This window comes from Clytia hemisphaerica, unplaced genomic scaffold (genome assembly GCF_902728285.1).
Source record: "Clytia hemisphaerica strain Z4C2 unplaced genomic scaffold, Clytia hemisphaerica genome assembly, whole genome shotgun sequence".
NCBI lineage: Eukaryota > Metazoa > Cnidaria > Hydrozoa > Leptothecata > Clytiidae > Clytia > Clytia hemisphaerica.
The window spans coordinates 660,358-674,115 of NW_027103728.1; the positions used below are offsets into that span (position 1 = coordinate 660,358).

Genomic DNA, 13,758 nt, shown 5'->3' on the forward strand with positions numbered 1-13,758 from the left:
TTTCGGTCAAGATAACCGAATCCTCTACGACCTGCTCTCATTGCTCGTCCTTCGTCATCAGGTCATCATCACTCGCCCAAGAATCGAATCCTTCTTCTAGGAGAGCAACCTCTTCAGCTGAAATTGATTCTTCAATCATGACTGCTTCTGGTTTATCCTCCATAGATTGATCTCCGGGTTCTTTCATCAACGACATCATTTGTTGACCTAAAGCTTTAATTTCTTCCTCGGCCTTTTCTTGTTCAACTTGCTGCCATTTCTCAAAGTCAAGTTTTTCTTTGATTCTGATAGGGTTGTACTTGTATTCCGATTCGCCTGCAGAGCTCTTGATAAAACATTTATAGGTTGCAGCATCGGAAGGCTCAAGCTCTTTCAATAACAGAGAAACCTCACTTGAATAAACTTCAATTTCTGAATTGACTCCGTCTTCCTCGATTCTCTTGAATCCTTTGTACCAATTGATCTCAAAAGGTTCAGGATGTCCAGCGATTTTTAATCCGAACGTTGCTGTATCACCAACACAGAAAACTTCCTTGACATCACCAAGAGGTTTCAAACTTGGTGCAGCTGGTTGCACTTTCAGCTTAGTAGAGTTCGTCAAAACTTGATCACCTAAAGTTGCAACAAACTTGATGCTCTTTTTATCATCTTCCATAGCACATTCCTTGATTTGCAGCATATAAGTACAATCAACTTGTTCAATGACATACAACTCTGATTCTTTAATCTCAACATCATCGATATACCAAATCATGCTCTCAGCTTCCTTGTTCAAGGTAACTGAAAATTGAGCATTTTCTCCACATTCAGCTATTACTGGTTTCATCTTTTCTTTAACTCCTAATGGAACTTCAGGTTTGACGTCTTCAATTGGTGCGTTAACTTTGATCGGCTTGAATTTTATTTCTGACGTGCCAGTTTCACTTTTAACAGTGCATTTATATGTCCCAGCATCAGAAGAATCAATATTTTTCATTATAAACGACACATGTTTCCCGACGATATCGATTTCAATCTTTCCTTCCTCCTCTGAGATCTTTCTGAATCCTTTCGCGAAATTAACCGTGAAAGGTTCTTTGTGTCCTTTGACGTCAAGCTCAAAGCGTACCTCTTCACCAACTTCGTAAAGATCTTTGATATCGGTCGTTGAAGTAAGTTCTGGTGTTGCTGGTTTAACCTTCATTCTTATAGAATCGGTCAATTCTTTCTTGTACAAAGTAGCGACATATTTAACTGCTTTTTTATCGTCTGCCAATGAACAATTAACAAAGGTCAAATAGTAATGACCATTCGCATCTTCAGCCATTTTGAAGTCTTTGTTTTCAGGAGTGATCTCAACATTGTTAATGAACCATTGGAACTTCTTTGCTGGTTTCGAGAGCTTGACGGGAATGGTGAATTCTTCATCTTCGACAGCTTCAGATGGTTTCATCTTCTCTTCGACAGCAAATGGTACTCCGTCGTCAACTTCTTCCTTGTCTTCCTTTGATTCAATACCGTCTTCCAACATATCTTCATCCTTGGGAACCGATGATTTAGCTTCCAATAACCGTGATAATGAGTCGACCAACAATTCACCAGCAAGTTTAGTAGGTGATTTAACTAGTTCTGCGTCAATTCCTTCAACGCTATCATTTAGCGATCCTTGCTCACTAGTTTCATCATGATTTATAGACATCTTGGTGATTTCAATAGTCTCTTTGACTTTGATCGGCATGAACTTGTGTTCGGAAGACCCAGCTGAACTTTTTACAACACACTTATAGGCAGCAGCATCCGTAATCTCAAGATTTTTTACCAGCAATGTGATTTTGTTTCCTTTAAGATTGATTTCGACTTTACCTTCTTCTTCAGATAAAGCTTTAAAGCCTTTGTACCATGAGATCTCTAAAGGTTCAGGATGGCCATTCAGTAAGAGTGAGAACTCCGCAGTTTCTCCGGTGTTATAACTATCTTTGTTTTGTTTTCCTAGTTTAAGACCTGGTAGAGCTGGTTGTACCTTAAGTTTGCAAGAGCTAGTGACTTCCTGTTCTTTCAATTTAGCAATGAATTTGATTGTCTTTTTATCATCTTCAATCTTACAGTTCTTGAACATAAGACTGTACGTTTTGCCGACATTTTCGATGGTAAACTCATCTGATTCTCCAATGTGTTCATCATTGATAAACCAAGTAAATTCATCAGCTTCTTTACTGAGTTTGACGTTAAACTCAGCCTTGTCACCACACTCAGCAACGACTGGTTTCATCTTTTGCTCAACCGCGAATGGTTCTTCAACCTCCTTTGGTTTTGCTAGACTTTCTCTCCGTGTTGCTTTCTTCAACTGCATCTTACCAAAACCTAGTTCTCCTTTCGGCTCTTCCATTGTTTCACTGCGGTCTGCTTCCGACATTTCATCGAATGGAGCATTGACTTTGATTGGTTTAAACTTAACCTCCGATGTACCAGCTTCGCTTTTGACTGTACATTTATACGTTCCGGCATCATGTCCATTGATATCTTTCAACACCAACGAAACATGTTTTCCGTCAACAACGATTTGACTCTTTCCTTCTTCCTCTGAAATCTTCCTGAATCCTTTTGCCCAAGTGACTGTGCACGGTTCTTTGTGTCCTTTGACGTCAAGCCCAAGACGAATCTCTTCACCAATTTCGTAAAGGTCTTTAATTTCTGTAGTAGAAACGAGTTCTGTAGTGATTGGTTTTACTTTCATTCGGATCGTATCTGTGAGTTGTTTCTTGTTAAATTTAGCGACGTACTTCAAAGGCTTCTTATCATCTGCCATAGAGCAATTGTGTAGGGTGAGAGAATAAACACTGTTAGATTCAGTAATATCAAATTTGTCATTTTCTGGTGTAATTTCAACATTGCTAACAAACCATTTAAATTCTTTTGCTGGTTTCGAAAGGGTTACCGAAGCGGTGACTTTATCATCAGCAGTTGCAATAATCGGTTTCATCTTTTCTTCAACGCTGAATGGATTTTTCCTGTCTTCTTCCTCTTCTTCCTTCTCAATAGTTTGAACCGTTTCTTCAACTAACAATTCCATGACTGCTTTGATTGATTTTTCATCCATGTATGTCAATTTCTTCTCAACCGGTTTATCTTTGGTCTCCTCTATGATTTTCTTGACAGGTTCTTTGGTTTCATCTGATCCATCGAGAATCTTTTGCAACGAATCGACAAGGTTAGTACCAACCAATTTAGGTTTGGAATCATCCTCTGTCACATCTTGACTCATTCGCTGACTGTATTCAAGAGAAGGCCTGACTTTGATTGGGAAGAACTTGTAATCGGAAGATCCTGCTGTGCTTTTAACAACACATTTGTAACTTGCAGCATCTGATGGTTCAAGATTTTTTATCGAGAGTTGTATTTCGTTACCTTGGTAATTGACCGCAATTTTACCGTCCTCCTCAGACAAAACTTTAAAGCCTTTGTACCACAAGATTTCAAGAGGATCAGGATGACCTTTAACATGCAAGGAAAATTCAGCAGTTTCTCCTGTAGTATAACTCTCTTTGTTTTGCTTCCCAAGTTTCAAACCAGGGACTGCAGGTTGAACTTTCAATTTGACAGCATTGGCGATTTCCTGTTCTTTCAACTTTGCAACAAATTTGACTACGGTTTTGTCATCATCCATTTTGCAACTCTTGAAGATCATTTTATATTTCAAATCATATTTTTCTATAGTGTAACTCTCTGAATCTTCAATTTCCTGCTCGTTGATGTACCAAACAATTCCTTCAGGCTCAATATTTAAAGTAACCAAAAATTCAGCGTTGTCTCCACATTCTGCAACGACTGGTTTCATTTTTTGTGCAAATCCGAGCTCAACTTCAGCTTCCTTCGGTTTGACCTGACTCTCTCTCCGTGTTGCTTTCTTCAATTGCATCTTACCAAAACCTAGTTCTCCTTTCGGCTCTTCCATTGTTTCACTTTGGCCTGCTTCCGACATTTCGTCGAACGGAGCATTGACTTTGATTGGTTTGAATTTAACTTCTGATGTACCAGCTTCACTTTTAACAGTACACTTATAAGTTCCAGCATCAGATGCACTGATATCTTTCAATACTAAAGAAACATGTTTTCCGTTAACAACGATTTCACTCTTTCCTTCTTCCTCTGCAATCTTTCGGAATCCTTTGACCCAATTAACACTGAACGGCTCTTTGTGACCTTTAACATCGAAGTCTAAACAGACCTCTTCTCCTAACTCATAAAGGTCTTTAACTTCAGCAGTTGAAACTAGTTCTGCAACAGCTGGTTTGACCTTGAGACGAATGGTTTCTGTCAGCTGCTTCTTGTCAAATTTAGCAACGTATTTGATTGGTTTTTTATCGTCAGCCATTCTGCAGTCAATGAAAGTCAACGAATAATAAGTTTCTTCTTCAGTCAAAACAAACGCATCATTTTCAGGAGTGATTTCAACATTGTTGACAAACCATTTAAAATCTTTAGCTGGCTTCGAGAGCTTGACTGGAATTGTAAACTGCTCTTCTGAGGTCACTGTAATAGGTTTCATCTTTTCTTCAACGATGAATGGATTTTTCCTGTCTTCTTCCTCTTCTTCCTTCTCAATAGTTTGAACCGTTTCTTCAACTAACAATTCCATGACTGCTTTGATTGATTTCTCATCCATGTATGTCAATTTCTTCCCAGTTGATGATCCTTCAATTTCTTCTGTGACTGTTTCTGTCGGCTTTGTTTCTTGCTCGGACACATCAAGTAACTTTTGTAGAGAGTCAACCAAACTCGCACTGGTTCTTTTAGGTCTTTGAGGAGGTGCCATATTGTCTCCTTCATCAAATGATTGACTCATGGTTCGTTTACTAAACTCAAGACTAGGTCGAACTTTGATCGGGAAGAATTTGTAGTCAGAGGTACCGGCTGAACTCTTCACGACACATTTATAACTTGCACCATCAGAAGGTTCGAGATCCTTGATGAGTAAAGTGATTTCGTTTCCCTGTAGATTGACTTCGATTTTTCCTTCTTCTTCGGACAAGACTTTAAAGCCTTTATACCATGAGATTTCTAATGGTTCAGGATGGCCTTTGAAAAGCAAATTAAACTCCGCAGTTTCACCAGTAAGATAACTTTCTTTGTTTTGTTTTCCTAGTTTGAGACCTGGTAGAGCTGGTTGGACCTTCAATTTGACTGCGTTCGCAATTTCCTTCTCCTTCATTTTGGCAACAAATTTAATGACCTTTTTGTCGTCTTCTATCTTGCAGTTCTTGAAGATCATTTTGTACTTCGAATCAACATGTTCGATCAGGAAATCCTCTGAACTTTCAATTCCTTGGTCATTTATATACCAGAGGATGTCATCGGCTTCCTTGTTTAAAATAACCAAAAATTCAGCATTCTCACCACATTCTACAACAACTGGTTTCATTCTTTGTGCAAATCCGAACTCATCTTCTGATTCTTTAGGTTTGATCTGACGCCTTCGATTCGATTTTTTCAATTGCATCTTGCCAAAGCCTAGTTCGCCTTTCGGCTCTTCCATTGTTTCACTTTGGCCTGCTTCCGACATTTCGTCGAACGGAGCATTGACTTTGATTGGTTTGAATTTAACTTCTGAAGTACAAGCTTCACTTTTAACAGTACACTTATAAGTTCCAGCATCAGATGCACTGATATCTTTCAATACTAAAGAAACATGTTTTCCGTTAACAACGATTTCACTCTTTCCTTCTTCCTCTGCAATCTTTCGGAATCCTTTGACCCAATTAACACTGAACGGCTCTTTGTGACCTTTAACATCAAAGTCTAAACAGACCTCTTCTCCTAACTCATAAAGGTCTTTAACTTCAGCAGTTGAAACTAGTTCTGCAACAGCTGGTTTAACCTTGAGACGGATGGTTTCTGTCACCTGCTTTTTGTCAAATTTGGCGACGTATTTGATTGGTTTTTTATCGTCAGCCATACTGCAGTCGATGAAAGTCAACGAATAATAAGTTTCTTCTTCAGTCAAAACAAACGCATCATTTTCAGGAGTGATTTCAACATTGTTGACAAACCATTTAAAATCTTTAGCTGGCTTCGAGAGCTTGACTGGAATTGTAAATTGCTCTTCTGAGGTCACTGTAATAGGTTTCATATTTTCTTCAACGATAAATGGATTTTTCCTGTCTTCTTCCTCTTCTTCCTTCTCAATAGTTTGAACCGTTTCTTCCACTAACAATCCCATGACTGCTTTGATTGATTTCTCATCCATGTATGTCAATTTCCTTTCAGTTGGCTTTTCCTGAACCTCCTCTTTTGCCTTTTCAGTAAGTTCTGATTCTTTTTCTGCGGCTGTATCAAGTATCTTTTGCAGGGAGTCAACCAAACTTGCACTGGTTCGTTTTGGTCTTGGGGGAGGTACAAGGGTGTCTCCTTCATCAAATGATTGACTCATGCCTCGTTTACTGAACTCAAGAGTAGGTCGAACTTTGATTGGGAAGAACTTATAGTCGGAGGAACCTGCTGAACTCTTTACAACACATTTGTAACTTGCAGCATCTGATGGTTCAAGATCTTTTATAGAAAGTTTTATTTCGTTATCCTTAAGATTGACTTCGATTTTTCCTTCTTCTTCAGGCAAAACCTTGAACCCTTTGTACCATGAGATTTCTAAAGGTTCAGGATGGCCTTTTACTAAAAGTGAGAACTCCGCAGTTTCTCCTGTGATATAACTATCTTTGTTTTGTTTTCCTAGTTTGAGACCTGGTAGAGCTGGTTGTACTTTCAATTTGACTGCGTTCGTAATCTCTTCTTCCTGCACTTTGGCAACAAACTTAATAATTTTTTTGTCGTCTTCCATCTTGCAGTTTTTGAAGAGCATTTTGTATTTCAAATCGGCGTTTTCGATTATAAAGTTCTCTGAGTTCTCAATTTCTTGGTCATTGGCAAACCAAGTTATATTGCCAGGCTCTTTGTTTAAAGTAACTGCAAATTCGGCATCATCCCCACACTCTGCAACTACTGGTTTCATTTTTTGGCTGAAAGCAAATTCGACTTTAGTCTCCTTTGGTTTCACTTGACTTTCTCGTCTTTCAGCTTTCTTCAGTTTCATTTTTCCAAGCTCTGGTACAGCGTTTTCTTTTTCCTGAGCTTCAAGCCTGGCCTTTTCTTGAGCTTCAATTTCTTCTTGGGGAATGTCAATTTTTACGGGTTTGAATTTCAATTCTGTAGTTCCTGCATCACTTTTAACAGTACATTTATAAGTTCCGGCATCAGATGCACTGACATCTTTCAACAATAATGAAACATGTTTTCCATCAACAACGATTTCACTCTTTCCTTCTTCCTCTGCAATCTTTCGGAATCCTTTGACCCAATTAACACTGAATGGCTGTGCGTGACCTTTAACATCAAATTCAAGAAGAATTTCATTTCCAACACTATAAATATCTTGGATATTGGAAGTTGAAACAAGTTCTGGGATAGCCGGATTAACCTTCATACGAATGGAATCTGTTAGCTGCTTCCTATCAAACTTGGCAACATATTTGATAGCCTTTTTATCATCGTCCATTGAACAATCAACAAAGGTCAAGGAATACAATCCTTCCTCTTCCTTAATGATGAATGTTTCATTATCGAAAGTGATTTCAACATTGTTGACAAACCATTTGAATTCTTCAGCAGGTTTTGAAAGAGTAACAGAAACAGTTGCTTCTTGCTCAGCTGTGGCAATGATGGGCTTCATCTTGTTTTTCACAACAAAGGGTATTTTGTCAACAACACGCTTCTCCTGTTGTTCTATTCCATCATCTTCGGCAACTATTGGTGCCTTCTCCGAATCTTTAGTCGACTCGTCGGCTTCAGGCGCTTTTGATGACAGCTCAGATTCGCCTTTTTCAACACTGGTTAACAGTCGTTTGAGAATATCTTTCATTTCCTCATCTTTTGAGACTATCTTTTCAAGTCCTTGATTTTCAGTCGATTCTGAATCAGCAAGAGATGGTTCAAGAGTAGATTCTAATGCTTGGTTCTGATTATACAACTCTAAAGCTTTCTTAACTAGTTCAACATCATCAGCACTTATGGAGTCTAAGTCGTCAGGACTGCTTTGCTCTTCCGATTTAAGTCGTTCTTGTAGATTCTCAATGACAGCTCTGATTTCTTGCTCTGTTTCATTATCGTATGATCCTATGTAATATTTACAAAAAATATGTGTAATTACGTATTATTATGTTATACGTGAACGTGTAAGAAAATGTGTATGTATGTGCATTTTATGATCAGTGTATAGTATTGTGTTGTGTGAGTGTATTATTATATGTATTTGTTATGTTACGTTATGTGTAATATGTGTTGTAGATATAATACAGCAGTGATAGTAAACGTAAAATTAGTTCGTGTAGCAAATAATTTATTGCAGAAACTGGTGTTAGTTTCAAATTAGCCTATTTAACCAAACGTAACGCTTTAAATAGTGAAAAGTCTTTCTGAGAAAATCACTGAAACTAATCTTAAAAGTATAGAGAAGGGGGTAAATGAGGAATTAGAAAAAAGAAGAAGAAGATAATCACTAACCTTTTCTTGATGATCTTTGTTTCGGCAAAACAGATGGTGCTTCTTCGGCCAGTTGTTCCTCCATGGGAAAAATCATGTCGTCATTGATGATATCTTTTGAAGCACCTCTCGATGGTTTCCTCAATGTTGGAGGTGGTGGTGACTTAATCTTTCCATCACTATGGTCTATAGATACAGACCTTGAGGATGACCTTGATGATGGCAAACTACCACTATCTACTGACCCATCTCTCGATGGTTTCCTGGCCACTGGAGGTGGTGGAGAGCGAACTCCAACCCCATCAATACTACCCTGTCTACTTGGTTTTCTAGAGACTTCAGGACCTTTCTTTTTAGGTGCAACAGGTGGAGGTACCTTATCTCCAACCTGTACCATTGTTGAGAAGGAGATTTCATTTGTTCCTTGCTCACCAAAAACTTCATAAAGACCTGCGTCTTCACTTTCTGTACGTTGTATTCTAAGGAAATTGCACGCGCCGTCGAAGCCCATTTCAGCACTAGATTCTTCGTCATTATTCAACATGGTGCCGTTCTTCTCCCAGATGACGTCATGAGGTTCATCAACACCCATGCAGACCTCGAGAAGTAAAGCTTCACCTGTCTTCAGTTTCAATTCTTTTGGTAGATCGCGCGGTAAGTTTGGATTATTTGGATCTGTTAGTAGGTAGGTTATAAAAATGAAGAAAAAAATAGGTTAATATTTGTCTTTTTTGAGAAAGGTTAGTGAACGTTTTTGTGTGTATGCGTGAGAAAAATTGTTGTAAATCGTCGGTTTCGTTCTTTTTTGTGTTAATGAGTGAATCTTTGCGTCGAGGAAGGTATAGTACATAAAAACGATGCTTTTCATTCCCGAAGATTTGATTTAGATACTTACCTCTGAAATGAACGTCAAACGACTCTTTAACAACATGTCCAGTAACAGACGATGCTTCAAACACATAAGTGCCAGCATTGCTTTTCTTCATGCTAGCAATACTCAAAGTATAAGTATCGCCTTTCTCATTGAGTTTGACAGCTGGTCCGACTTTCTTCCCATTGTACAACCATTTGGTCTTGTCAACGTTTGCAACGGTGATGGAGAGTTCCATGGGTTTACCTTCTTCGATCGTTGTGGTTTTATCAGATGCAGATTGTATTGTTGGTACAATGTCTTGTAAGTAATTAAGGATAAAATGAAAGTAAATTAGATCACTCCCTGATAATTAAAACGTTCAAAGGATACAAAGATTTCGTCAAACTATAACAATTTCCTTCTGGAAACTTTCTACTCAGTCAGACAGCTTTAATCAGTTGGCGGACAGATTTATTGTTATCTCAGGATGTCCGAGAGGGAATAGAAAAGGGCTATGGCATAATAATTTGTAGATGCTTTAGTTGAACGGAAGCTTTAAGGTATGTAACATTGATGACCAAGCATTTGAGATGTAACTACCTTTGCATTTGATTTCGAATTCTTCTTTCAAGACTTGCCCAGTTGGTGATATTGCCTCAACAGCATATTTGCCAGACAGTGCTGGTTTCATTGATGGAATTTGCATTGTATACTGGTCACCATCTTGTGAGGTCTTGTACGATTTATCAACTTCTTCACCGTTGAACAACCAGATCACAGATAATGCATTTTCAATGTTGACTGATACGTCGAAAGGTTTGGAAGCTTCGGCAATGCTAGTCTTTGGTGGTAACAAATTTGCTTTGGGAATGACCGCTGTGGAAAGAAAGAGAACGAGAAAATTCATGTTGTATATATGGCAGTAATGGAAAATATTTACATGATATTGTAGATGGTGATGAACTTAATCGCTCGTACTTTTTTCTCGCGTTATCAAGAAAACAGAGTATCTTAAAATATACCGCTAAAAGTATATTAAGCGATCCCTCAACGAAGAATTCATTGATTGCTTTGAAAACAGAGAATTCGGCTAGAATGAAAACAAAATCTGTACCTTCTCTCTCCACATTGAGGTCGGCAGTACATGATACATCACCGATATCATTTGTGGCAACACATTTGATGGTTGCACAATCGTCAATGGTGCAATCACCGATGACCAGAGAATAGATCTTATCTACTTCACCTTCCACAACAATCTCATAACGTCCTCCATCTTTCACAAGTTCATCACCAATGAACCATTCAACGTTAGCATCAGGAGATGATTCTACCAGAACTGAAAATTGAAAAGTAACATTATATATCGTAATAATATGGTTCCAAGAATTCCACGTGGATTCTCAAATGTCTCCAAAAGTAAACTAAATAGTACTTTCATCATCTACAGGAAGGTTAGCTTTGATTGTTGGTTTTGAAAGTTTTTGAATGCCTATGGATAGCATAACAATCAACATTACAATTTAAGGAAGATTTAAAAAAACTTTAAGCTTTAGAGTTACATAAGTGTTTTGGATCTCAATTCTCGATTATTTTAAACATCGAATGGGTTAAAATGAAACCTGAAAATTCTGCCTCTTCGCCTTCCTTAATGTTCAAATCTTCCAAAGTTTCCAAGAACGTTGGTTTAGTTTTCTCCTCTTCAACGATAATGGAGAAGATAGCTTCAACAGCACCGTGTTTGTTGCTGACTTGGCAGAAATATTCGGCATCATCGTCAAGAACGATCGATTTAATGGTCATTGAGTGAACTCCATCTTTAGATTTGATGACGATGTTGTCAGATGGTTTGATTTCAACTTCGTTCCTTAACCAGATAGCTTTTGGTTCAGGATAACCATTGGATCGACATTCTAATGTTACAGAACCACCAGGAGTTGAGATGACTTCTTCAGAACTTTGTTCTTCAACTGTTGGGATTTGTGGTTCGGGTTCTAAGGTAAAATTATTGTAAGATAATAATGCCGATTCTGATTCCAGAAGATTGCCGAGAGAGAAGCTAACCCAATCGACAGCCAACGTTGTTTCAATGATTATCTAACATCAATGGGTGTCATGTTTGTTCTATGGACGTTGTTTGGATGTCTGCTAAATCACCAGCTACCATTTGATTAAGCAATAGGTAACACGTTCCTCTTCTCAATAATGTAAATAAGAGATTAAGCATAAAATCCAATTATACACCCAATCAAAATAAACAAATCAATGTAGATTTGTTTATTTAAGTAACCCATCTTAGACAGGATACGATCCATCGATGATGTTTACATATGGTCAACGATGGTCACCATAACATGACAGTTTCTAAAACTCACTTAGTCGCCTCACTTAAAATAAATTCATTTTTTGTTTTCATTTCCGCTATTCGTTTAAGCGATTCCGCTATAATATTTAAAAATCAAACGCCTTTTTTCCTTTGCCAGAATTAAAATGTAATTATTAAAGAGTTCGAGAGAAGAAAATATTTATTTGGACAATATTTTTTATAGTTACGTAGTCCTTTTTTTGACTCATATCACGCTAAATTGTACATTTTTGCCATGTTTAAAGAAACATAAGTTTATTGGTTTTATCATAACTCATTCTAAAGGAATTCGCCGTAAAAACATTAATCATAAATCAAGCTTGATGGTTAAAAACGAGAGGAAATAATAGCTGATATGATTAAAACGACTGATATTTATCGTTTGTTTCAAACCGATAAGACATTTTAACCATTGGAGAATATATATGACAATAATTTTACCCGAGTATTCCAACTGTCGTGCTAACAGTCATAAATATAAAAATGCTGAATTGTGTTTGTTACAAAATTTGTTGCATTTTGTATATACGACATAACAACTTTAGCTCGATCTAGAAGCCTAGAAAAGTCTTTTTTCACTGATTTTGTGTTGCTTCTGAAAATTTCAAGAATGTAAATATGAAACTTTCCTTGGACTCTAGCTCGAGATAAATTTATATGTTAGATGGAAAACATGTAACGAATTCCGTAACATGCGCAACTTTAATATTATATCAATTACCTTTGATTTCCAAGTTAAACTCTTTTGTTGTCTTCCCTCCTGGTCCTGTGATGTTGCATTTGAAAACTCCTTGGTCAGCCTCTTGGCAATCAACCACGGTAAAAGAATGAACAAGTCCTTCGCTTGCAATATCATATTTCTTGGTACTCCTGAAAATTGGTTTTGTACCTTTCATCCAATCAACCTTATACTTAGCACCATCTGATGGCAATTGCACTTTGAAAATAGCATTTTCACTACCTTCTACCAGAGCCTTCTCGTCAGATAGCAACACAACCTTAGGTGGTCCAACTTTGACGGTGATGTTTGTTTGACAGTTGATAGAGCCAGATTTGTTGGTAGCTGTACATTTAAATGCACCTTTGTCTGATAATTGACATTCTTGGATAACCACCATGTATTTTCCTTCTTCAGTTTCCTCGATTTTGATATTGCTGTCTTCTGGAATATCAGCACCTTTGAAATTAAAATGATTTTGCTTTATAATTCTAAGAGAGGATCGATATTTCTTGTGAATAAAGCTTTAATTAGAACGGAAATAAATTCTTCTTTTATACAAGCTCCATTTACCTTTGAATTGCCATTGGAGCGCTGGTTTTGGATGTCCATCAATGTTGACTTGGAATTCAGCATTTTGTCCTTCGACGACGCTGGTGGTCGCTGGTAATCGCTTCTTGAAGACTGGAGCTTTCGGTTTCTTGTCTACCAATACCTGAAAAAAGTGAAGAGGTTGTAGATATAAGTATAGCCTGTAACTTCAACAAAAATGAACTTGGTAAAACCTAAAAGCCTAAATGAAAATAATTGTCAAAATAGCTTCTTTTTTTCTGTGGTTAAGATATTGTGTCAATTTAATATGAGCCTAAAGTTAATACTTAATAGTTAATTCGAGCAGAAGAAAAACCATGAATACAACAATGCAACTAAAGCAACGGTTTCTTAAATTATCAATGGTCAACGCGGAAAATAGGAGGCGAACAAATGAAAATATTGAAACTAACCTTTGAGGTTGTAATGGTATCACCGACAGAATTGGTGAATTTGATAGAATATTCAGCTGAATCTTCGAGTTTGACACTTCGGATGGTTAACGTTTGAGTGCCATCCTTGTTAGCGGTGATTTTATAATGAGCATCAGATTTCAACGGCTCACCATCCTTCATCCATGAGATGGTGAGATCAGGCTCTGGCGTAACTTTGGCAATCAGCTTCAAAGGTTGGCCTTCATGTGTTGCGACACTTTCCTCAAACGCTTTGCTTAGAACAGGTTCGGTCGGCTTAACTGAAGGAGGAAACATAATTTTGTTTTTG

General features: G+C 37.6%; 1 protein-coding gene across 1 annotated transcript in view; it reads right to left on the bottom strand.

The window, feature by feature from the left end:
- Positions 1-37: 37 nt before the first annotated feature.
- Positions 38-13,758, bottom strand: part of LOC136804936 (titin-like) — a 67,832-nt gene continuing 54,111 nt past the window's right edge. The window contains 9 exon segments of the mRNA XM_067061468.1: positions 38-8,142; positions 8,530-9,183; positions 9,404-9,679; positions 9,962-10,237; positions 10,476-10,700; positions 10,984-11,355; positions 12,448-12,903; positions 13,018-13,159; positions 13,449-13,729. Coding sequence (XP_066917569.1) covers positions 38-8,142; positions 8,530-9,183; positions 9,404-9,679; positions 9,962-10,237; positions 10,476-10,700; positions 10,984-11,355; positions 12,448-12,903; positions 13,018-13,159; positions 13,449-13,729 — 10,787 coding nt within the window.